At 33.6% G+C, this 24,962-nt stretch overlaps 1 protein-coding gene across 1 annotated transcript; it reads left to right on the top strand.

The window, feature by feature from the left end:
* Positions 1 to 5,007: 5,007 nt before the first annotated feature.
* Positions 5,008 to 15,160, top strand: LOC118748224. The gene is made up of 2 exons (XM_036482599.1): positions 5,008 to 5,387; positions 14,394 to 15,160. The coding sequence occupies exons 1-2, from the start codon at positions 5,062 to 5,064 to the stop codon at positions 14,950 to 14,952; spliced, it is 885 nt and encodes a 294-aa protein (XP_036338492.1). The 5' UTR covers positions 5,008 to 5,061; the 3' UTR covers positions 14,953 to 15,160.
* The last annotated feature ends 9,802 nt before the right edge of the window (positions 15,161 to 24,962 follow it).

Here is a 24,962-nt window from a genome sequence, read left to right as displayed (position 1 = left end):
ACACTCTGATTCGTAATTGCTGCTTCTCTGTATTTAACGTTCTCTGCGAGCTACTGGTTCCACCAAGGCGAATTAATATAAGGTGATAGCAAGAGTACAAAAACAAAAATTTACATGTATTTTGTTTTTGCTTTGGCGGCATAAACTGTCAAAATCTGTAAGAGTATGTGTAGAAATTCAAACAAAATTTTTCAATTTGATATCGGAAGCCGTGCGGCGAAACACATACACAAAATCAGCTGAGCTAGTAACACCACCTTATATAAATTCTCCTTGGGTTCCACTAATAGTAGTGAGCAACCTCATTAAGTCTTTGTTCTATTTTCAAATAGTGTGACGCTTATACAACTGTTATGAGTGGTAATATTAGTTTTCCCAAAAATTGTAGATACGTGGTTAAAGCAGAAACGGGACGATATGCACAAGATGCTGCATGCTGCTAATGTAGCTAGCTTCTGAAAACCATTTCCCACTTTTAATTCCATGGTAGATTAACGTTTTAGCATGCAGAAGCTTAGTAGTGCGATTCATAAATCGTCGCAAAGTGGCATTTTTTGACATATATTTTTAAGCCAAAAATACTAAAAAACAAAAAACAAAATCGAAACTTTCACATAAAATAACGTTTTTTTTTGAAAAAATGCATAATTAACGCTAAAGAAATTTATATTTTTTAGAAAGTGCAAGTTATTACCTTTAATCCCAGATACGTATTTTATTATGATCTGCTTTTATATATATCGATTATATACAGATATACACATAAGCTAATCGAAATATCTGTAATCGATAAGAAATAAACAATTCTTGCCTTTTTAAACTTAAAAATTTGAATTAACCGCCGCTAGCGCGTCCAAATCGCCCACTGTGCGTCCTGGCCGATCGATATTAACCGATATTCATGCAGTTCATAGACAACTCAATTAAATCGTGCACACTTCATACAAATCGTTCCAGTTTAAAAATGCAATCGCCGTTCGGAGTCGGCGTAAAATTGTAGGTTCCTCCGCTTTGTGTGACAACATCAAGGCGCACGCCACAAATCGGAGAAGACGCTCGGACAAACACTAACATATTAGGGTGGTCAAAAAAAAAAAAAATAAAAACGGAATTTGAATGCTCTCACCCCCTAGGAATAGTCTACATCGAAAAAAGTACACCCCTATTTTTATTTTGAAATCAAATACTATTTAGAGGTCGCTCAAAGCGCTTAAAGATTTCCATGTATTTTATATGGGGGGAAAAAACTGTTCGTAGAAATGGTATAGAATTCTTGAAAATAAATATTTTTCGATCGCAAAACTCTGGTTCTCTTCAGAAGACTTTCAAGAACAATACCTTATTTTTTACTTAACAATGTTTTAATACTAACGATTTTGGGAGTTTTTAGCGGAGCTATATATTATAGTTACTATGAAAAAATGGTAAAATAAACAATTGGGTATTATCAAAGAACGTAGATAACGTTATGTAAAAATAGGGGTATATTTTTCGGGTATAGAACAATCCTAGGGGTGAGAGCATAAAATTTCCGACTTTACTTTTTCACATGCATTTTTGGACCACCCTAAGGTACATACGTATGCATATGCATACATATCGCTACCTAAAGGTGAAAAGGTGCCAAGTCTACTTTTTTCAAAATTTAGATTTGAACAATTTCAAAAAAATGGACTTGGCACCTCTTCACGTTTAGGTAGCGATATGTATTCATTTCCACATTGGCTTGTCTATGAGAGTGTGAGAATAGCAAGGGACCAAACACGGCCAACTAAACAAAGTCTACTCTAACGGAAATCAAATGAATGTATAAATTGACAAACCGCTGCCACATTCACTTACAAATGTAAGAAGCATCTACGCGGCATAACATTAAAACAACGTCGAGATTCAATTCAGAAGTTTTCGGTGGTTTCAAAGCTAAGAAAATATGACTTGCATCAACTGCGAAAGAATAGTTTTATGAAAAAGATAAAATTTACTTAAAAAATTTTAAATTTCAATTAAAACACGTCGCATAATAAAATAATAAGATATAAAATATAACAAACGGTTAGAAGGAAAAGGAAAACATGTAAAAATGGTAAAAAACGAAATAATTTAAAATGGAACTAGAATTAATGTCAACTGAATTAAGTTAAATTAAGTAAATTATATTAAATACGAAAAGAAAATCTGTAAAACAAAGTACAGTAAATAATTTAAAAATAAATAAATATTTAAAGTAAAATGAAATAACAAAATAATTAAAATGTGAGAAAAAATTAAATAAAATTTAATCAAGTTCAATCTTTTTTAAATTAAATAAATAAATGGTGAAAAATAAAACGAAATACAGAAAAAATATATTATACAAGAAAAGGAAAAAAAAATTAAGAAGAAAAAATTAGAAAGATTAAAACAAAACCAATTATAAAGCGAAAAATTAAAGTAATTTGAGAGCGTTGAAAAATATGAATAAAAATTAAAAATTAGCAGCCGGTTTCAGCAGTAATTTAAATGGAACATGAGTTTTTATTTTCTGTCAATTTCCATATAAAATTTTCGTGAAATTGGCTGTAAGTGTACAAAAAAATAAAACAAAATAGAATACAATAAAACATGTTAGCAAAACGATTGGCTTTGTGGACGTGGCGGAAATTGCTTACGCGGTTACAGCGCTAATAAAGAAGATATAAAAAAATAAAATAAATAATAAATTACGGAAAAATAAAAAATTAAGGGAAACGAAATAAAATACGCAAAAAATATAATATAGGAATAAAAACAAACAACAAAAAAATAAGTTGTATTAAAAAATAAAATAAGAAGTATAATTCAATAAGACATTAAAAATTAAGAAAAATTTAACTACATATGAAAAGTAAATCGAAATGTAATAAAAAAGTAAAAAATAAAATAATATGAAAATTTAAGCAAAGTGAAGTGTGATTTTCTTAAATTTCTTCTGGCTTAATAAACTTGTTTTATTTGCAAACATAAAATATTTAAAAAATTATATTAATTTTCGAACCGTTAAGAAATCATGCATGACTACATTTTTCATTTGTTTCCATTTTTATAAGCTTTTTTCTACATTTTCTGTTAGTTTGTTGGCTTTGACACTCGTTAGCGTTGGTAAATTTGGTTTGTTTTTGTGTTTATTATTATTTCGTTTTTTTTTTCTGTGCCGCAAAAAGTGAATGTACAGTGTTAATGATAATTGTTAGAATGACGATGATAACAACAACAACTTAAAATTTTTGGTCGACTGCAGGCAACTACGGTCAATTCCACTTCTATACCATCGAATGCAAGATGATGTGAATTTGCGAGCATCGCGCGCGCATCTACTACCTACACATATGCATTTATGCTACTTGGTATATTTAAGGACCCTGCAGGAAACGGGGCTAGTATGTAACTTTTTATTAATTATTTATTTATGACCGCATAAAAGTGATCACTGGTTTCCTCTGCATTCGATGTCAGCTAACTTGTAGCTAACTACTTTTGGACATAAAATATTAATAAAAAATGTTTTTTTTTTAATTTTTTAGATTCGTTATTTACTGTATTTAACATTGTATATTTGTTTATTTGTTCACGTGTTCTTTTTAGGTGGTCCCACATTTAAATTTCATCAGACATAACATCAAAATGATAACATAAAATTTCGATATTTATTTTATTTGTCCCGAATTCGAGTAAGCATCTGCGAAGTGCAGAAAAAAGTGTATTCAAAGTAATTTTTGTATGGTTCCCGGTAACTTAGCATGACGCCTCTGCGACTTTACAAACTAATTTAAAGTTAGTTTTCTCATAGCTAATTAAAATTATCGAAATCCCGCAAAAAAACTAACTCTAATTTTTTTTTATCAATTGATAATTTTTTTCCGCAGGGCAGGTGCATGTGTATGTATGTATGTATGTATATCGCATGCTGTTATTGGATTCGATGATCTTTCATTTGGCCACGTGATGTTTAGCATTGCAACGCAATCGGGTTTGGTTCGCAATTCGGTCAAATGAATTTAGTGCATTAATAGCAAGCAGCTGTGCTGCGAATTTACAGAGTCCATAGCTAATCATACATAAACATTTTTTTAAATAAAATAAAACTTGTAAATAATATGAATTCACTGCCCAAAATTGTTAAATTCACATTAAGACATAGTTACGTCTCTCGTGCAACGCATCCAGCACTTAAAATTGAGCCTATTTCGTACTCATCGAAATTCGCGAAGCATTCTTTATTGTCCAAAGCCAGTTTGTTCTTTGCTTTTGCATAACAGCATTAAAAGGTGAACGTAATTTGCATTTTTGTGTTGAGGATACTTTCAAAAATTTTGAAATCGCTTGAAAAAGGCTTACATATGTACATATGCATGTACATACATTAGGGTGGGGGTTGGTAATATAACAACCAAAATCTATAATCTGTAAAACCACTTCAAATTCTTCGAAAAATTAAATTTTGATGCATATTTAACTACACAATTTTATTAACAAATTTTTATTGAGCTTGGGGCCGTTTTTTGTGAAAAATTATTATGGTAAAAACGCAATATTTTTTCACAAAAACGGCCTCAAGCTCAACAAAAATTAATTAATGTGATTTATTAGGCCAAAAAATAACGAAAAACTATAAAATTTTTCTAAATATTTTTTGATAGCTGCTAATATTATCTTTTATACACAAAAACGCAACCGCATCACACACGAAAAGCTGAACGGATTTGAAAGATTTCTGCAGGGAAATATATTTTTTCAATACAAAAATATTTGTTCTAACGATTTTATAGCCATTCTACGAGCTAAGACCGTTTTTTTTGATCTTCCTAATGTATGTAGTACGTATACGAATTTTAAAGTAATAAATTTGTTGTAAAAACGGCATTAACAATCAACAACTTCCAATTTCTATTCATATTTATTTATGTATATGTATTCCTAATCGTATTTGTATTCCTATTCATCATATTCAAATTTTCATTAATATCTTCACTTTCCTTTCCATTCTTATAGTCCACCCTTTTTTCCACTTCGTTACTTATCATTACACACTTCGGTGTAACTGTCATGCTGATACACTCCGCCAACGCTGCCACACCACAACAACAGCATGAGAGAAATCTCGCTTATACTTATCGATATGAGTCATCATCAGCTTTGTCAAACCCAGTTACGGATCAGCAATACTTGAGTGATAATTTACTTTGTGATACGACAAGTAGAATACAACGAAATCAACAACAACAAACATCTACTTTAATCAACAAATTGCAAACACAACTAAATGAAATCGACCCACGATTCGAACATCGGGAAATTCTTGACAAAATGAAGCCTAGCTACTACATTGAGGATATTTACAAGGCTGTGGCGCGTAACTACGAGTATAAGCTGTGAGTCAAATGAAATACTTGGCAAGTAACAAAGTATGTAGTGTAGTCTAATTGGCTTCCTTTTTAACTCTTGGCTTGGCTTTAATTATGTCAGCTTGCTATATTTTTAGACTAAAAGCTCTCTTCAACCCGAAGGGTCGACTGCGGACAGTGTGTTTATAGTCTGTGAAGGCCTATTCCCTTTCGACGTTTAAGACTTTCCACTCTTGGTAGGCAAATACTTTGATAAATTTGAGAAATTCTGTATTAAGTTAAAATTAAATTTGGTAGATAAGAAAATATTTTCCTCTTCAAACCTGCTTCAGTGGGAAGTTTCAAACCAAAAGTCTAACTCGAGAATTCCATACAACTTGATATCGGATGTATAAATTCATACACAGATGGCACAAAACTGACTTCTATAATCTCTTCATCCTCAGCCGTGTTTTGTTTGCGCTCTTAAACTATACCAGCTATTGATCTTTCTTGATTTTATAGCAAGAGATTATGGGTAAAAATACCCCAAAAACTCAGTGGCATGCTCCGAAAAGTAGAAGCTGCTGCGTCTGTGACGTTTCATTGTGAAAAGGAAGTCGCCGATGAGTTGGCAGAAGAAAATTATGCGGCAATAGTTCTTAGAGATATCAGACAGTCTAAGTTGTAGAATTATCCGTTCAGTAAAACAGACAGCAGTAATTTAGCGAACACATAAGAGAAGTCTGCGCGAGGAGTAAACTACATACTTACATATTAAATCGAGATGCAGAGTAGGTACGTACTCACGGATGACTTGAATTACAGCTCCAAACAAACTCTGGAGGTGGCAATAAAAGGCCTTAGATCGTTGTTGATACGCTTGAAATTGATTAAGGAATGCCTAATTATTATGACTGCCAAGCAATTCACAGTAGTATTGTAGGAAATCGTAAAGCTAGTGAGATAGGACATGTTTGAATTTGTTGAGAGCCTAGGAGATTGTTTAGCGAGGAAAGTGGTTGTGGGCCAGCCGTCGCTGTTGTTTAGACTCTGTCCAATTAAAATGTACTCGCTAATTACACTGCTTTTATGTAGGCTCAACTCCTCGACAGGGATTCACAACCGAAAAAGGCGTCTTAAAAATCACAAGATTTCCAGTGCGGATAGCAGACGGGCTGAGCTGTTCAGAGCTGATGGCGAAGACCCTGGCACAATTTACGAGTAGTTGAATAAATATATGCTCACAAATTTTTGTCCAATCGACAACACAGTGTGATAGAATGAAAGCAAGAGAAGAGCGACTTCCAACGAACAAACAAACCTATTAACTCACCTAAAAAGATCTTTCGGCGCAGTATTAATCCACAGACAATGAAAGTTTTGGGCGATCACTAGCATGATGTAAGAATCTAGTGGGGTAGAAACTAGATGTCTTTTGGTAGGAGCAAATAATAGAACTTCGCTAATTTTGAAAAAGAAGAAATTCTGCCCGGTAAAAGAGAGAGAACTATGAACGGAAACTTAAAAGGGGTTTTTAGAACCAAATAAAAAGTAGCAAAATAAGAAGAAAGGAAAAGAATAAGAAGAACAGGGACAGGAAGGGGAAGAAGAAGGGCAAGAAATAGTAGGAGATGAAGAAAAAAAAGGAAAAGTAGAATAAGACGAAAAATAAGGACAGCAGGGACAGAATAGAAATGAAAAGAAAAACATACAGGCGCAGGAAAATTAGAAGGAAAGGACAGGGAGGAGGACGAGGAAATGAAGAGGAAGAAAACTAAAGGTAGATAAAAGGATAGAGAAGAAGAAAGAGAGGATGAAAAAAATGAAGCAGAAGGAAAAAAATAAGTAAAAAATTGGAGAAAACGGAGAAGTAGGAAAAAAGGACCTTAAATCTAAAAAGAAATGGAAGACGTAGAGGGTAAAAGAAGAAGAAGAAAAAAAAAGAAGAAGGTAGGAAGAGAAAAATGCTAAGAAAAAGTTAAATGAAAGTAAAACGAAGGAGAATAAGAAATAGATGACATGGAAAAAGGACCGATAGAGCAATAGGGTAATAACAAGAAGGAGAAGTATAGAAGGACAGAAGATGGACAGAAAGAGGAAAAGGTAAAGATGATAAAGAAAAAAGAAAAGAGGAAGAAAGGGAGAAGAAGAAGAACACTAAAAGATGATAAAAAGATAGAGAAGAAGAAAGAGGACGAAAAAATTAAGCAAGAGTGAAGAAGTAATTAGTTGGAGAAGATGGAGAAGGAGAAAAAAAGCACGTAACAACTAAAAAGAAGAACAAGGGTAAAAGAAGATGAAGAAAAATTGGAAGGAGAGGACGAGAAAAAGTTGGTTAAGGGAAAGAAGAAGGTAACTTAAAGAAAAATATAATGGGAGTAAAAAAAAGACAGAGGATAAGGCAAAAAAGATATAGAAAAAGAAAGGAAGAACGACATGATGAAGAAGAAGAAAAAGAACTGTGAAGTAAAAAAAGTGGAATAGATGGATAATATGAAAAAAGAGATGAAAAATGACGAAAAAGGCAAGAATTAAAGGAGAAGAATAAGAAAGAGGAGAAGTAAAGAACGAAAAATGAGGATGACGGAAAGGAAAAGAAAAGATAGAGAAGAAAAAGTAAACGGTAAATAAAAAAAAAAACGGGAAAAGGAATATACGAGAAAGAAAAAGGAAACAAGAAGAAAAGGAGGAGAAGAAGAGGATGAAAAGAAAAAAGAGAAGAAGAACAGAAAACACTTTTCAAGCACAGGACTGAATTATTCTCCATTCTTATGTAGGCAAAACCATTATTTTTTTTTTTCTCTTTTAATCTTGAGCATTTTCTTCTTTCATAATTATATATGTACCTGTTTTTTTTTGGATTTGATCGCCACCACAAACATCGCAAGTTGTTGAATGTGTGACTTTTAATCCTAAAGTAAAAAAAGCTATAAAAACTTCGTTTCTAAAAATAAGAACGCCCCTAATGAATCTGTGCATAGGAATAGATTAGCATATGCATGTATATAAATAAATACATACTATGTATGTACATATGTATGTATGTACCACACCTGAGCTTTTTAACAAAAAGTTGTGCTTTTGTGGAATTTATATGTTCGTGACATTTTATTGCGCGCACTCTGCGAACGAAAGACTTAAGTCACGAACTTGCTGTGAACAAAAAGTGGAAAGCTGCTGCTAACATTGCCCGCCTGCTTTGTTGACAGCGGCAAAAGCACCATAAATGTTAAATAAATAACAGATAAATGTAACACATTCCCATATGCACCTGTACACACAAAAATACTGAGTATGTAGTGTATGTTTCAATGTGTGTATATAGTATCCATGTATGCCTTTCATGCAAATAACTGTGCATCTGCCTTCGCTTCCTTGTTGGCATTGCAGGTTTTTCTGGTAATTTTATGAACAAAGTTGCTTCCTTTTAGTCAAGCTTAAGGCTGTAGACTGCACGACTTTTGTATTGTGGAAAAGCGAAAACTGAGAAAAAGGAGTTTAGAAATGTGTTTTTACTTGTAAATTATAGCTGTGCACTGTTTGATTGGGCTTGGCACGGAAACACAGTAACATACAGACATTTACTCGTCCACCCAACTCAGATGCCAGGTGACCTACAGAGTTAAGTGCTTCATTGTTCATGTGCATGCACATATATGTGAGTAAATACATATATGAATGTATAGTGCATATATATATAAGACTTTTTTATTGAATGTAAGCGACTCTAGCTGGATTTTAATTCAATTTATGCAATTTAAATTATATATTAAAATTAAATGTTATGCAAAAACTTTATAAGAAGCCATTTACCTAATCTTTGAACCAATTTGTAGTTCACTAACCAACACAATTTAGATAGAGTTTTTGCGACTTTTTTCAAAAAATAAAAAAATTATATTGAAATTTAGAAAATTTAAATCCAAAAAACTAAAACTAGTTTTCCTTGTTCTAAAAAAAATCCAATAATAGTCGTTCATGTGATTTTCTTGTTTTCGAAATTTCTTAATTTAATAGCTAACGCTACTTTATTAGGTTTGTTTTCTTTTATAAAAAATTTAATTTATACATATCTCTCATTATATAAAAAATACTATCGGGAAGTTTTGAAACAAAATTTTTAAATTTTCTCTTGTTTTTCGAAACTCCAAATGGACTTGCATTCACTTAAATTTCTCCTAACGTTTTTTAATTTTTTTAACATTTAAAAATCAATATAAATTTTTTAAATTTGTTATATAATTTTCTAATTGAATTTATATACTATAAAATAATTTAAATTAAATAAAAAGGTAACTGTAGTTATAAATACATCTTTTTCAATTTTCTCTCTTTCCACTTGTTTTTAGAACTCGAGCTGAATCGATTAAAAATTTCAAATTTAAATAAAGTTTTTAGCATTTTTTTAATCTCAAAACAAAAATAGAATACGATTTGTTTTATTTTATAACATTTTATTATTTTTTTTTTTTACTTAACTAGTAAGCTCAAATCAACATAAATTGCCCAGTCTTTTTATAAAAAAAAATTTAAGCATTTGAAATTTGCTCTTGCAATTGATCCCCATCTGCACTTGTAATTAACTCTCATTGATTTTTTGAAAAAAAAATTAGGCTTTCCAGTTTGGTTTATTCAGCTCCCTAAATTAATTCACATAATTGCTTTCAATATTTATTTTTATAAATTTAAATAAAAGCCATGTTCTTACTAAATTTGTTATTCAATTGTTTAAGTAAATAACATTATCTTAAGTAAATTAAACTTTCAATAAATTAAATAAAAATTTAAGTAATTTCTAGCTTGTTTAACTTTTTCAGAAAAATTTAGAAATGTGAATTTATGAAAATGTATTACTTTTAATACGTATGAGTCAAATTTTTTTCTACGAAACAAAAATCGGTTCTGTATTTAAATATCAAAATTAAGTAAATTTACTAAATAAACAATTGATAATTTTAAACTCATTCTTCCCCCTTTTTGATGCTTTTAAAATTTAGAATTGCTTAGTTTTAGAAACGAAAATTTTAAGACATAAAATTTATAAAATAAATAAAAGTTAAGAGGAAAATTGAAAGAGTTCGGTTAAAAAGTGGTTGTGCGAAATTCAAAATTTTTTAAATGAAAAACCTCTTAAAACCCAAATTATGCAAATGAGATCTTGCATGCGCTTTTATTTGAACCTTTGTTTCCCATATTTCCTAATTTTTACTTTACTCTTCTTGTACAGAGGCATTCCGCAAATTTTTATGGTTTAATGTTTTTCTTTGCTTTTGTCATAAAAGTGTAATAACTGCCGCAATTGGCATTTGCCAATGCATTGACGACACTATTAATAGCTAACAGCAACAACGCGTCAGCTGGAGCGTTGCAATGCATGCGCGCGCAACCGCGCTTTCAACAGCTAAACAAAGCAGGCAAATATATACATACATAAATATTAGATAATGGCGTTGTTAGTTAAATTGTAAGTACTGTTGTTGTTCTGAATGTTATAATTGTTTCATAGGCATTCAAATCCGCTGTGTCATTGTGTCTAACCAGCAAATCAAAAACCCAACCAACTAGCCGACCGCCTAACTGATTGACAGACTGACTGGCTAAATGCTTGGCTGAGTGGCTAAGTGGTTGACTGGCATCGCTGTTGTTAGTCTTGTGGACACAGTAGCCGCAATATGAATACAAAAATACCGTTAAAAAATATTGCGGTTTATGATTTTTTTTTGCATTGCGACTGGCCATTCATTAGAAACCCACCACCCGTTACCCACACTTGCCACATGCCGCCCACCGCCCACCGTCCACCGCATGCCGCTAAGTGCGACTGTAATAAAAAATAATACCATAATAATAAAAATCATAATGGAACGATGTATGTAGGTATGTACTATTTAGTATGTTTGTAAAACAACTGAGTGGAAAGTAAAAAAAAACAAATACAATTGTTTAATTAAAAAAATTATCAATAAAAAAATGTACAGTAAATTGCGCGTAAAGTAGGAAAATCACAATAAATGTTAGGTGATTTACAAGACTGGCCAAGAGGGGAGTGCTCAGTGGTACATTTTGTGCGCCAAAGACATTTCGATAGTTGGCAATCCTGTATGAAAAAAATATTTGTATAAAAATTACTGCAAACGCTTTCGATTTAAAATAATAAAGCAACAATTTTATGTGGAGATATGTATGTACATATGTAGTATGTAGGTGACAATGCTTTCTAAGAAATATTAATTAACTGGGTGGCAACCATACATAAAAAAATTATTTGACCAAAATTTCGTCAAACACTTTACGTTTAGTAACATTTAGTAAAATTTTACTTTATTTTTAAATTGTGTGCATTATGCAAGAGGTGGCAACTCTTACTAAAAAAAAAAACTTTTGTATAATAAAGGTTCCTCGCATTTGTTTTTTTTTTTTGGTACAAATGTAGTGAAATTTTATTTAATTAAAAGATTTTTTTTCCAGGTAGCATGAAAATAATTTCGGTGTTATGAAAATAATTTCGCCTGCCGCACAAACCGCCATTATTTCTGCTTCAATTAAATTTTTTTTGCAGTTTTACAAACTTAAGCCTAGTTCCGTTGCATAGTTTCGGCGGAGTTAAATTTCTAAGTAGTATAATCGTTGCACCAACTTTAAGTACGATTCGGTGCGCAGGAAAAGCATTTGCATTGGGTGAATTAAAAAATTCACCTTGATTGATAGCTGTGTTTATTGACCTTCCAGAACAGATAGTATATGCATGCATTCAGCATACCTTTTTTAATTTCACCTAAATCGGACTATAAATAAGGATCTTCTAACTAACTGGACTCTGGTTCCGTCCAGCGGATCCATTTTTTGTAATAGCATTTCTCTCCCATAAGCAGTATTCGTTTTTAATTCATCATCAAAGTCGGACGGTTAATAGAGATTTTCTGAACATCTCGATTCATGGGCCTCCTAGCGTATTAAAGTATAGCCTATGCTCGTGATACTGGTCTAATGAATATACTATACAAATTTTGTTCATTATTTATTTATGAGCCAAGCTTTAAGAAAGAAAACTTCTACATTTCTATACAAAGATTTCAAAGGCTCTTAAATACCGTCTGCCTTTTGGCATTCATGTTGCTGTTTTTGATCGCTTAGATGGGTGGCAACCCTATACAAAAATTGAAGAAGCAGTGAAATAGTGTTCCGCCGTCTCATCATCTTCAAATTCGGCTGGGAAAATGACGTGGTCATCTACGCCTATCACAGTCAGTTGTTGGTGCCACGTGAAGTGACCAGTCAGCAGTCCAACAAGTTATCTGCAGTCCAGTCTGCTTATACTTTCCCAGCTTGAAGGCAACATGAGTTTTACCCACCTGTAGCATCTCGATGCATTCAATTCATTGTTCACTCAGTTTCTGTTGGTGGCTTCGAGTGTGAGAATGCTATAACTGATTGCGGACCGAGAAATGCTTGATTTGAGCCAACTCTGGCTAAATGGTCAGATGCCACATTACCAGGTACTTCCGAGCGTGATTGGCACCCAGAGTAAGGCAAGCACGTTATGTTTACCAACATAGTTTGGGCGAGACTTGCATTGCCGAACTAGTTGGGAAGTAGCTGACCAGCTCGGCTTGTATCACTGCAGACACGTTAACTCCTTCCCTTCCACCTATTTTCCACCACGTAGTCCACGGCTTTGAGGATTGCAAATACTCCAGCCTGAATAACCGAAGCATATTTCCCCAAAGAAAAGTGAAACTTATCCCCATTATCATCGATAAAGACCCCATATCCTGAACCAGAGTCAGTTTTGGAGCCATCAGTAAAGATTAGATAATGTTTAGTTGGGGTTCAGTGTTGCAATTAAACCAGCATTCAGCTTCTCTTCGAAAAAGGTAATGGTGGCCTGCCTTGACAACCCGAAATAGTTTCCGAGGCATCGGTATGCATGGTACGACGAATTAAGAGAAGTTCACGTAGATGTCAAGTAAGAAAATCATGCTAAACAACAACCTATTGCACCATTTGTCCATTTGGACTGCAGTCAAAAAAAAATCCCAAACTGACTCTTTTTTACGAAGATATGAACTTTTTCTACTCCAAGTACCTACGATCCCTTTTGCATTTGATTCTTTCCTTACGTTCGTCGCTGTCTTTGCATTCATTGTCCGTCAATGAATGCCGAGTCAAAGGATCCCTTCACCAAAGCATCATCATTCAAACAGTTTACCATTTCATCTTAGTTCCCAAGAATACACGCTCACATGTTTTGCAGCTTGGTTTGAAAATTTCTACGCTTTTGTGCTGTAAAAAACTAACACTTCCTCGTAGAGAGTTAGAAGAGGCGAATCGTGTGAACTTACACAATCGGTAAATTTCGGATCTGCGAGTCACTCGGAGTAACTAGAGCCCAATGGAGGTCAAAGTTTAGCGAAAGCTTTAAGGCCTTATTACGAAGAGGGAAACTCAAAAGTAATACACAACAGCGATAGAACTACTAAACTAAAAGAACAGGAGGCTAAGATTCTTCGTAAACAAAAATATGGTTACCACAACTCTATAGTTGTCTTTAGTTCGGAGGTTGAAGGTAACCGGGGTAGCTGCTACTTTCGTATTCGTCTTGTTAGTGAATGTACAAGCTCTACCTCTCCCCTTTTATGTTCCCATATTTCGTCTTAGGGTTTAGGTGTAATACTGGTTTACTTTATTGAGTGGGCTACTCAACTCGATCCATATTTATCATATCACCGAGCACAGAGCCTAAACTTTTTAGAGTAAGTGCATCAATAACTGACGAATCAAATGGGTTTCCTTGGGATTTGCTACCATGTGAAGCAGAAAATTTTTAGCCAGATCAGCGCATCAAAAATTTTTATTTATGAAGAAACTGTCACGATGGCTTATTACTACTCCTCAAACAACATCTCAAACTCACACTCCCTATAATCGTCTCTCCACTCTCGCTTGGCTAATAATTTTTTTCTAGCAACCTTGATATATTCTAGCCCCCAGAGTTTGTAGTATATTTAACAAAACATATTTTCAAAAACATTTTTTATCTCTTTTTTGCAGCGCAACAAAAACGAATCATTTGCCACAAGCTGCCAATCAGCAGTTGTACCACCCCATTGTCGGTAAAGCAACATACTCGCCATTCTCAAAACACTTCACCGAAATTGTATATGCGCCGCCGCTTACACAATTCGAACGCATGAACGGTGTGGAGCAGCAAACCCCGCCACTAAATGCACTGCCTTACCTTCAACACAAAAGCCATTCTAATCAGCAGCAATATGCTCCCGAGCGGCGTACGGTTGCGAATACTCGACCAGCTCATGAGAAGCTTTTACCCTATCCACCCTCTTTTATTAGCATCACCAGCACAAGTACAACGGCGACACCACCGCAAAATGCACCGAGAAATAGCCTCGATTATGATGTCAAAGGTATCAGTAAATTTCCGGATATTTTTGTCAAGCGCCAAGATAAATCATTATTGGATTCGTATATCCCTAGTTGGGTGATGACGCGTATTATACAGCAAAACAAGTGGCTGCAACGCAAGCAATTGCCTCGATTTATGATACCCACGCATACATTGGCATATCCGATTGAGAAAAGGGTAGCCTAAAAGTAGGTGTGGAATGTGGATTTTGAAAATGCCTATATAGTAAGGAGCGTTTAACTAGTGTAGTCTAATTTTAGGCAGTCAACGGATTTTTGTTTTTTTTAGTCATTTATTATGGTGTTTTTAACACATATTGTTATGTATGTAGTACCACTTGAGTTTACTTGGAATAAGTTGAAAATAATTCGCGAATAAATAGTTGCATAACTAGCTTATTTTCCTCTTATTTTCCCAGCCTAGGAAGCATCGAATACTGTGACATATCCTGCGGGCATTGTAGAATTTGTTTGATTTCGAGCAGATCGAAAGTTGAGTTATTTTTCAGGAAAAAAAAATATTTGCGGAAGTTAGCATTGGAGACGTATTTGACGTAAAATCACTCAAAGTGAGACTATTTTTTAAATACAGAAGAAGAAAAAGTTTCACATAAAAGGGATACGCTAGGTGGCACTGAAGTAAATATATTGCTAAAAATCACATTTATGGTTTTATATACATATTTATGTAGAGTTTCACAAGAAATATTTGAAAATCTATGGAAACCAAAAGTTCGCTTCCCGGCCGTCAATAGTGCTTTTGATAACGCGGAACACTCTCTAATAGAAAATCGCATCCGATTAAAAAGGAATGACGTTACCATATGCTGTTTGATCGAAAGGGCCCTTAAATATAGAACTATAACATTCTCTTAAGTGCAGATTGGGATAGGTTATGGTGGCAGCCTCTAAGGGTCACCCTTAGACATTATTTAAACTGTGCATTGTCTTGAATTTCTGGAACGATAACCACTGAACTTTGCAGGATCGCAGGGCGAAGTCGTTCCGAGAAAAGTGAAGCTTTCAAAATTAAAGATTTCTTAACATTCTTCCGTTTGACTACGGTATTTTTCGATTTCATATACTTTTTGTATTAGTTAATCGAGTAATTAGTTAATCGATCTTTTCAAAAGTATTTTCAAGCTTAATTCTTGTTAACTCTCCTTGGCCCGACATTGCGATACATATTTTAATTATCTGTTGAATTAAGTGGAATTTGATTTTTTAAACATGTGGCAACCCCGCTAAGTACAGTTCAGAAATCAAAGTTTTTCAAAACCCCTTCGATTGATACCCACATTTTAATAATTCATTAAACTTAATAAATAATTTGAATTTAACTTTTTAAACAGGTGGCAACCTCCTTTCAACACCTCGAAAATATTTTTAGCGTTCAAAATAAAGATTTCTTAACACTTCTTCGTTTGACATCCATATCTTGATGTGTCTTATAACTTGTGTGTAAGTAAACTAAATTCGACATTTCAGGCAGGTGGCAACCCTCTTCAAAATATTTTCAAACTACTACTTTCTGAAACCCCTTTCGCTTGGTACACATATGGTGATACATATTTTTCTTACCTAATATGATGTTTTAAACAGCTGGCAACCCTCCTATAGTTCATCTAAGAAAAAAAATTTTTCAAAACCATTTCGGTTGGTCCTCTTTTTGTAATAATTGATTATTTTTTTTTAGTAATTTGAATATAATTTTTAAAAGGTGGCAAAGATATACAGAAAAGTAAAACCTTATTGCACATACAGTCCAAGCCTTTTAATTTGAGACCCATTTTTGAAAATCGAGCGAACGGTGCAGATCTTTTATCTTTTATGAACAAAAAATGTCTTCGCGTATTACATATGTATATATACATAGATTTGGTATTCAACAACAAAAAAAAAATTAAAACTGTCGGGTTAAACGAAATCGCCGACAAACTGACGAGGAATGAATATTCAATCGCCCTACTGTGGTCTCAACTGGCCTCCAACGAAACCTTTAACCTATAAATGGGTGAACTCAGAATGCAGAAAGTACTGGAGGTGTGTAGGAGCCTTAAGGCACACCATGATTATATCTTCGCTATCAATGTTAAAAAGTGATTTGACATAAGGTTACCTACTAGATAACTAACCGGTCATAATCTCTTCGCAGTGAGACGGATTGAGTACCAGGAGACATTGGAGCGCACTCTGAGCGATACTCCGACCTTGCCCAGTCTAATAGATTTCAAGTCATTTACCTGCGATCCTCTAAGAAATTAAAATTCATCTACCAAGGCTTTATTATCATTCAATCAGAGCAGCTGTAAGTCAGTGACTATAAATCGGCCGCTTCTTCAGAGAAATTTTCACATCGCCACCTTCACTTTTTCTGCGCCAATAAAGGGCTCACTAACAAACTCTTTCCCATACAAATCGTATACAAATTTTTCCCCATAATTTATCAAGCCATGAATAGCCGTATTTCATAGTTTTCCGTTCAGTTTTCAGCACAGAGACACCGACGTCGTTTTTGCTACATACATATTTTGAATACAGATTCTTACTTTTTTCTCATTTTGCTTCTTTCTTTCTTTTTTTTTGTCAACAGCAACTCAATAACTGTCGATTTTCATGCTGTCAAGTCGAGACATTTAATTTCTTTTCATCTTCTTGGCTTTAGCGCCTTTCTTTAACTCTGTTAGCTGTTGGTGTGGTAATTGATGGCGCCAGAGCTGTCACCGCATGATTACCAACACTAATTCAATACCAGTTGTAGAAGGCAACACTTTAAATATTTTGATTAAATTTTGGATGCGCGGCAAGCAATGTCTGCTATTGTGCTACGCAGTCGTGCAAAAGTTAACTAATGCAGACAGCAGAAAAGTTGGAAATTAGAAAACGAAAAATAAATAAATAAAAGAAGGCTTTTAATTTATGCATGCAGGAAGCAACATTGAGGTGATGGGAAAATGACTGTAATGATTTGTTTTGGCATCGACGTCATGGATGTGATGAGTAGATTTATGCAGAAACGAAGAAGTTATGTGAATTAAAAATTTTGAATACGAAAACATATTAAGGCTTATATGAGTACAAAGTTATCCTTTAGTGCTGCAGATGACGTGTGCTGCTGTTTGTAAGCTACCTAGTTGGTCTACATCATATTTTTTGTTTATGCCATGCCAGCTAAGCAGGGTTATATGTCGGCGGTATACATCCACATTACAAGTTTTGGCTTCAGTCCCAAGCTTCGGCGGAAGACTCACTTGCAGGTATAGTATGCTATGTAGGTGTCTTATGCGACGCTCAATTTGGTGTCTAGCACTAAGCATCCAACCATCAAACGACGGGGCTTTGAGCAAGAGGTACTTTGCTCCAAAGTGTAGTGAATGAATGAACTGAAAGTGCATTTGAATTAGCTTCGAGCTGACGATACTTGATAGGCTTTGCCAAAGAACAAAAAGTTACTTGCGTCTAACTTCTTGCGCTGCAATTTTTTGCAAAGCTGAGGCAAAATGGAACTTACTGAAATTTGTTTGAATGGATTTGCAAGTCCAAATGAGTTGTGGGCTAAGCATTCGTGCTCTAAATCAGTACCCAAAACGTGCGAAAACTTAGAAAACTCCATTCATGCAAGGAACCCTCAACATTGGGCTGGAAAAAATTTCAACCGATGAGCATTTTTTTCGAGTCTGAAGTGAGACTACTCCATCGTGTACCTTATCACTTTAAGTTAAAGCCGACTGTATTTAAGGTACTACCTTTACTTGAGATAAAAGTCCACCTTAGCCCTTTTCTGCAGTCCATGTGGAATCAGCTTTTTTGTGTTCTGAGACATAAATATATGAAATTTGTTGGAAAAGTTAGGCCAGATCGAGAGTACCTGCGCTAAAAGCACCGGTTTTAAGCGCGCACTTCCCTGCGGTTTGATTATCACTTGCTTGAATAAGAACTTAAGAAAAACGAAGCGAACAGCAGCTCAAAAGATTTAAAATCCTTTTCCACTTCGCAATCCGTCTACTGTAAGTCAGCCTCGGAGACATACATACACGTTGAGAGAAGAAGAAGACCTTGGTACATTGCCGCAGGAGTATACTCGTCATCCAGCCAGAAGCCTTCTGTAGAATGTTCCATCTAACAAGTTGCTAGTTAACTACGGCGCTCCTAGGACCGTATTGGGAGTGCCGGTAGAAGCGTCGCTAAGGTCCATGGCAAAAGTCCTTTAACGTATGAGGTATGAGCAACTCAGGAAATTCTTCAAACTTAGCAGCCGGTATTTGCTATGGGTCTGGCAGTTGAAAATTCTTCGGCTTTCGATCTACCATAAATGTTGATCTCTATGCCTAACTAACCGAGTAAAATATGCACTTTTGACTCCCGACAGGCTTAAAGTTGGTTTTAGGTGAAATCAGCCACAGGCCCCTATGCTCGTGTTTAGTTCAAAGAAATGGGATGACAATAGATTTTCCGCGCTTACCCTGCCACTTATTCACAACCTTCTTGGAGGAAGCCTAAACCTCTTAAAGCCGAATGAAAGCAGTGAGCTTTCAAAGACTAATTTTTTTTTTGCCAAACCCGTCTCGAGTTCCAGTTGTTATACTCAGCTTATATGTATGAGTCCCACAGAGTTCTTCAGTGGAATCGCGAGACCCCGAGATACGGAATTAAACCTCAACCTTTCAAAACCGGGACAACTTAGAAAAAATGCTGAGCTGCCAAACTGTTGGTGTAGTGTGATATTAAGTACCTTCGCATGGATTCCAATCGGGCAACACCTCATCAAAACTTGCCGCTTTGGATGTTGAATGAATTTCCTTCACTGTTTCCGGCCTACCACGGTTAAGAAAGGCCTTACCGCTACACAAGTCTTGGCTTTCGTCTAGCGCTTGATAAATTGACAGGCGTTCACCTTCAATGCCAGGGAAAATGCTCTCTTTGCTCATTGTGTCCTGGTACCCGTCAAAGCCCTTAAGTAAAATAATTTGACGCCAAAAAAATTTAGCCCTATTGTTGTAAGCATTCGTTCACTAAGTTCTCGAACACTTCGATTGAATGCTAGACTCTTTGTGGCGTTTTCTTTCCCCTGTATGTGCAGTCAATGGACTGTTGGCTATTCGTGTGTGGAAAATTCTACATTATTCTGGCAGCTTAAATTTGAGATTGAGTTCACGACTGAAGACACTTTCGGTTTCTTATGTCAAGCTTCGACACGTACGTGCAAAATTTGTTGTTGTTTAGTAAAGCGAGTGTTGCTTGAAACCAGACGATTTTCTAGGAAGAGGCTGATGCGCCAGCTCGATCGTCTCTGTCGTTTTTATTTCTCGATTATCAACCGAGTGTAATCGTGAAAGGAGCATTAGACTGCTTCATTCAAAGTGTCTCTAGTACTTTTAGATTTGTATTTAAAACTACAAAAAAAAACAGACAAAAATGAATTGCGGGAGCAAGCGATTAAAAATGTCTGCTAGCCGTCATCAAAAATTGCCTAACAATACCATGAAGCACAAGTCAAGCTTTAAATAGATTTCATGGATTGCTGGATTGAATCTCATTGACATTAATCTCACTGATTATTGACGCTTATAACACAATATTGCTGTGAAAGATAACAAAGCAAATGGTCTGGGAGGTAAAAAATAAAATAAAAAATAAAAATAAAAAGTTTAAAAATATACGAAAAGAATACAAGGAGATGAAAATTGTGAACATACATAGAAAAAATGTACATGTAAACATGTTTGCACGCACAAAAGCTTGTAACTGAATGCTGCCTTAGCTATAGTTACTTAAGTATTTTTAGCTCATTACCCAATCAATTTGTATAGTCTTTACCATCTCGAGCCACAATAACTAAACTAATTTTGAACTAATTACAAAAAAGTGTAAGAGAAAAGACAACAATGGCGGCAACAACAAGCGTGAATGATGAAGTCGGATGCCTAGCTCTAGCTACAGCAGCTTTAAGTACTTAGCTACAAATTGAATAAAAAAAAATATTTAATTATCAGTCAAATGCGTTAATTTTGGGCGGCAATAAATCAGTGTAGGTTAATTTGTTGTATGCATACTTACATACATGGCCACATGCATAAGTATATACATACATATGCTTATCACAGCTAAGTGCATACATACCTATGTAATAAACGAAGAATGAAATGCAATAAAATAACTGAAAGTAAGCGCCAATCGATCAAATGTAGTAATCTGTTTTCACAGTGGAGGTCACGCTAGTTACGCGCTTGTTTCGAATATGCTACTCTATGCGGGGTTTAATAAAATTTAATTGAAAATTTTGTATGTGAAACATCTTTGTTGCTGTGGTTGGGCAACATTTTTCGCTATTAGTAATATTTTGAACTTCTGACAGCTGTTAACTTCCAGGGCAATACAAAGTGAAAGGTTTAAAGTACATATGCGCATGGTGCATCGATGAGTAAATCGAAATATCGATAAATTGTAAAAACCGTTATATTTCAAACTATTAATACAACTTTTTTTTTCTCTCTAAGCAATTCATTAAAAATGGAGACAAGCAACAAAATCTACAAAAAATGGGAAACCCTCTTACAAAATTTCGTAGCTTACACTCCAGTATTTTAGAAAATTTGGAGATAAATTTAAATAAAAACAAATAAAAAAAGTTCTAAAATAAATAAAAAAATATGTAAAAATAAAAATATGGAAGCCCTGTACAAGCAAGAATTCAATGTCAAATTTGTGTGGGTAGTCAAGTTCCAAAAAAAATAATAAAAGTTAAAAATAAAATAAAAATAATTGCGTATGGCAACCACCAAATCAAATTTTATAAGAAATTGCTTTCCCTACAAATACGCGTTAGAAAACCGTAGAGAAAAAAATTAAAACTAGTGAAAAGTGGCAACTCTATGCGAAATATCCTATAACTAGGTGAATTTCATATTGAGAAGTAAAATCTATGAGATTGTATATATGTAATATGACAAAACTTACAGCAAGTTCTATAAAAAAAATTATTTTCTAACAATTATTTTTTAGAAAATTGCAGAGAAAAAAATTAAAATTGAAAAAAAAATTGGGCACCCCATGCAAAAAATATCGTAAATAGAAGCGTTTCTAATCAGTTATGTAATAGAAAGTTAAAAGCGAGGTTGACGGATTTTTTTTACTAAATTAAAAAAATATCTCAACTAAAGGAACGCATTTGGCAGAACTAAAAAGAAACTTTTATAAAAAAAAATTTATTTTGTAACCATTTTTTAGACAACTGCAGAAAAAAATCAAAAACTAAAATGAATTAGCAACCCAATGGCAAAATTTTTGTAAATAGAACGAATTCATATCAAGCATGCGTTAGAAAGTTTAAACCTACATCTACGGATTTTTCGAGTGCATTAAAAAGATTTAACCTCAAAGAGAATTATTTGATAAAAATAGTTTAAAAAGAATTATTTCCTAAAAAAAACTGGAGATAAGAAATCAAAAATTAAAAAAATTAATTGGGAACCCTTAGGAAAAATCTCCTAAATAACTAAATGAATTTCTTATAAATGCGTAAATGCATAAATGCGTTTGAAAGTTAGAAAGCAACACCTGCAAATGTGTTGTGTATTTTTTATTTTAATTTCAGAATCTTATTTTTGTGATTTTTAACAAAATATGACATTGAATAAATGTTAACACAATAAAGAAAAAAAATGTGCATACATACTTCACTAATCGCTAACAGAGCAAGTTCGCGCCTTAAGTCTTTCATATTTTAGCAGTTACATACATACATGTGCCGCCTGCAAGTAGAGCAATTGAGAAGGAGATTAAACATTTTGACAGCATACAATTTTCAATAGGAATATCTAAAAAATCTTGTTCAAAAATTATTTAAATTTTTTATATACATATCTATATTGTAATGTAAATAGTTGGCCTTCATATAGTGCCTTCATTTCATACTTTTTCTATACGAATGCATATATGGTTTTTTATTACCATTTTATTCAATTTTCAAACACATTATAAATTTGTTTTTTTTTTCTGATTTTTCAAAACAATGGAAACACAATCACCGAACATCTTCACCGCCGGAGCATAAATAAGTGCCACAATAAGCGCCAGCATTGATATGAGTACCTCAATGGAAGTACATACATATGTACATATTTCTTAGCCCATATGTATGTATGTATTTGGCAAATATTGAAAGCTTTGGCATTTTAATGAAAAAAATAATAGTAAAATTTGGCTTAGTTTTTAAATGAACTGAATTTGAAATGTCTAAAATTGCAAAGGCGGCAATAAATATTTTATTCGCATTTTTTCATGCGCACATTGCTGTGTGTGTGTGTGTGTGCTTGTGTGTGTGTGTGAGTATATGTTTTATTATTATGCATCTTTGATTTTAAATGATTTTCTCACACACATGTTTGCTTTTGTTATTCATATTTTTGATCATAGTTTCTTCTCCTTCTTCTTTTCTTCATACGTATGTCTAATCAGCAGTGTCGAATGATACAAATATTTTGTTAACAATGGCTTCACGAAGGCTAATTTTAAAAGTGGTCTCGGATTTGTTGTTAATTCAGAGGTGTTGACTAAAATATTAAATTTTTTTATTTTTTTATTTTTCGCTGACAACTAAATAATTCTGCTGCAGTATAGCCAATGGATTTAATTAGCAATTCGCAAAAATGCAATAAAAAATTTTTTTGATGTGTTTTAGCGGGAAATAACTGGTAATTTTTGATTCATTTATTAATGAAATTTGTTTTTTCCCTGCTCGGAAATTGTTTGACTTTTTTATGGAATGCAGAAAATTTTATTTTTCTGGGTTTTTTGAGAATTATTTTTCGAAACATTTTCAAGTTTGCTTTGGATTTTCATGATTTTTCGGGTTTCCTAAAACTGATCGGTATTTTTTCGAGTTTCTTTGTAACTCCTTTTTCGGATTTTCTCTGAAATTTGCCAGTTTTTCTGGGGCTCTTTATGAGGTACTAAAAAATCGATTTTTAATTTTCTGCTGGAAAAGTTCCAGAAAAGTGTTGGGAATTGTTGGTTTTTCTGGATTGTGTAAAATTTGATTTTCTGTAAATTTTCAAGTTTATTTTTCATATCATCATTTATTTTCATAATTTTCAGGATTTTTTTTGAGCTTTTCGGTATTTTTTGTTTGTAAGTTTTTTTTCGTAACTTCTTCTTTTCGGATTATTTTCTGTAATTCGCCAGTTTTTCTGAGATTTTCGTTGATTTTCCGTGATTTTTAAAGTTCAATGGTACACTTGCTCTTTATGAGGGACTAAAAAATAAATTTTTTATTTTCTGATGAAAAAGTTTTAGAAAAATGTTGTCATGAAAAATAAGTTGAAGTTATTAGCGACTTCTGAAATTTTTCTAGGTCATAGAATCAGTAAAAAAGCCTAATGACTGTTATTAGCTGTTGTAAATCGTGTTATCAGCTTCAAGACGCACACCACAAATAGAAGGAAAAGCTCGGCCAAGCACTTAGAAAATGTGTAACGCCAAAATATAGTTATTATTATGTTATCATTATCTTTTTATCATCGATGTCGAACTTGTTATCGTTTATGCACTTCGATAAATATTGTTTTCTTTTATCTATTTCCATAGTTATCGTAATATGTATATATGTATGTATGTATTCTTTAACCGAAGTAATTATATCATTATGGTTATCGATTTAAACTTTATCGACAAATTGTTGCCATCTTTGCTATTACCAATATCGCTAATATAATTAATATACTTACGTTTATCGATATCTTGCAAATTATCGTTATCGACATCAATATATGTAGTAATCAATATCACTATCTATGCCGTTAGTTTTGATGTAGTGTTATGTGAAAATAAATGTTATCGATATCCAAAAAGTTATCGATTTGAGTAACTTTATTTTAATGTTTTCTATTATCGTTTTCACTGCGGCTAATTTTTCGTTTTTGGTATAACTCAGTCGTTGCTATAAGACTTAGAGATGATATTTTTGACAGCCGTATTTCATTTCATTTCAGAGTGGAGACATTTAAACTCGACAAGCTTTAAGTATTAACTGAGATATTATCGACAGTTTTCACTTCCCTTGGGGTGCCTTTCATCTGCAGGGTCTATACTACTTGGATTGGAAGCAGCTAATATCTAACTGACTATATGTAAATGGGGTCATGCCTTCTGCTGTAGATTTGGCTGACATTAGCCGAGTTGGGAGAAGAAAGCAGTTCA

This window comes from Rhagoletis pomonella, unplaced genomic scaffold (assembly GCF_013731165.1).
Source record: "Rhagoletis pomonella isolate Grant_MI unplaced genomic scaffold, Rhpom_1.0 Rhpom_scaffold_00013, whole genome shotgun sequence".
Lineage (NCBI taxonomy): Eukaryota > Metazoa > Arthropoda > Insecta > Diptera > Tephritidae > Rhagoletis > Rhagoletis pomonella.
This window is presented reverse-complemented; position numbering and strand designations above follow the sequence as displayed.

Excerpts from the sequence above, each read along its gene's own strand:
- LOC118748224 (XM_036482599.1), top strand. The coding sequence starts at position 5,062 with ATGCTGATACACTCCGCCAACGCTGCCACACCACAACAACAGCATGAG. Across the intron at positions 5,388-14,393 it reads CGTAACTACGAGTATAAGCT|CGCAACAAAAACGAATCATT; the intron begins GTGAGTCAAATG and ends TCTTTTTTGCAG.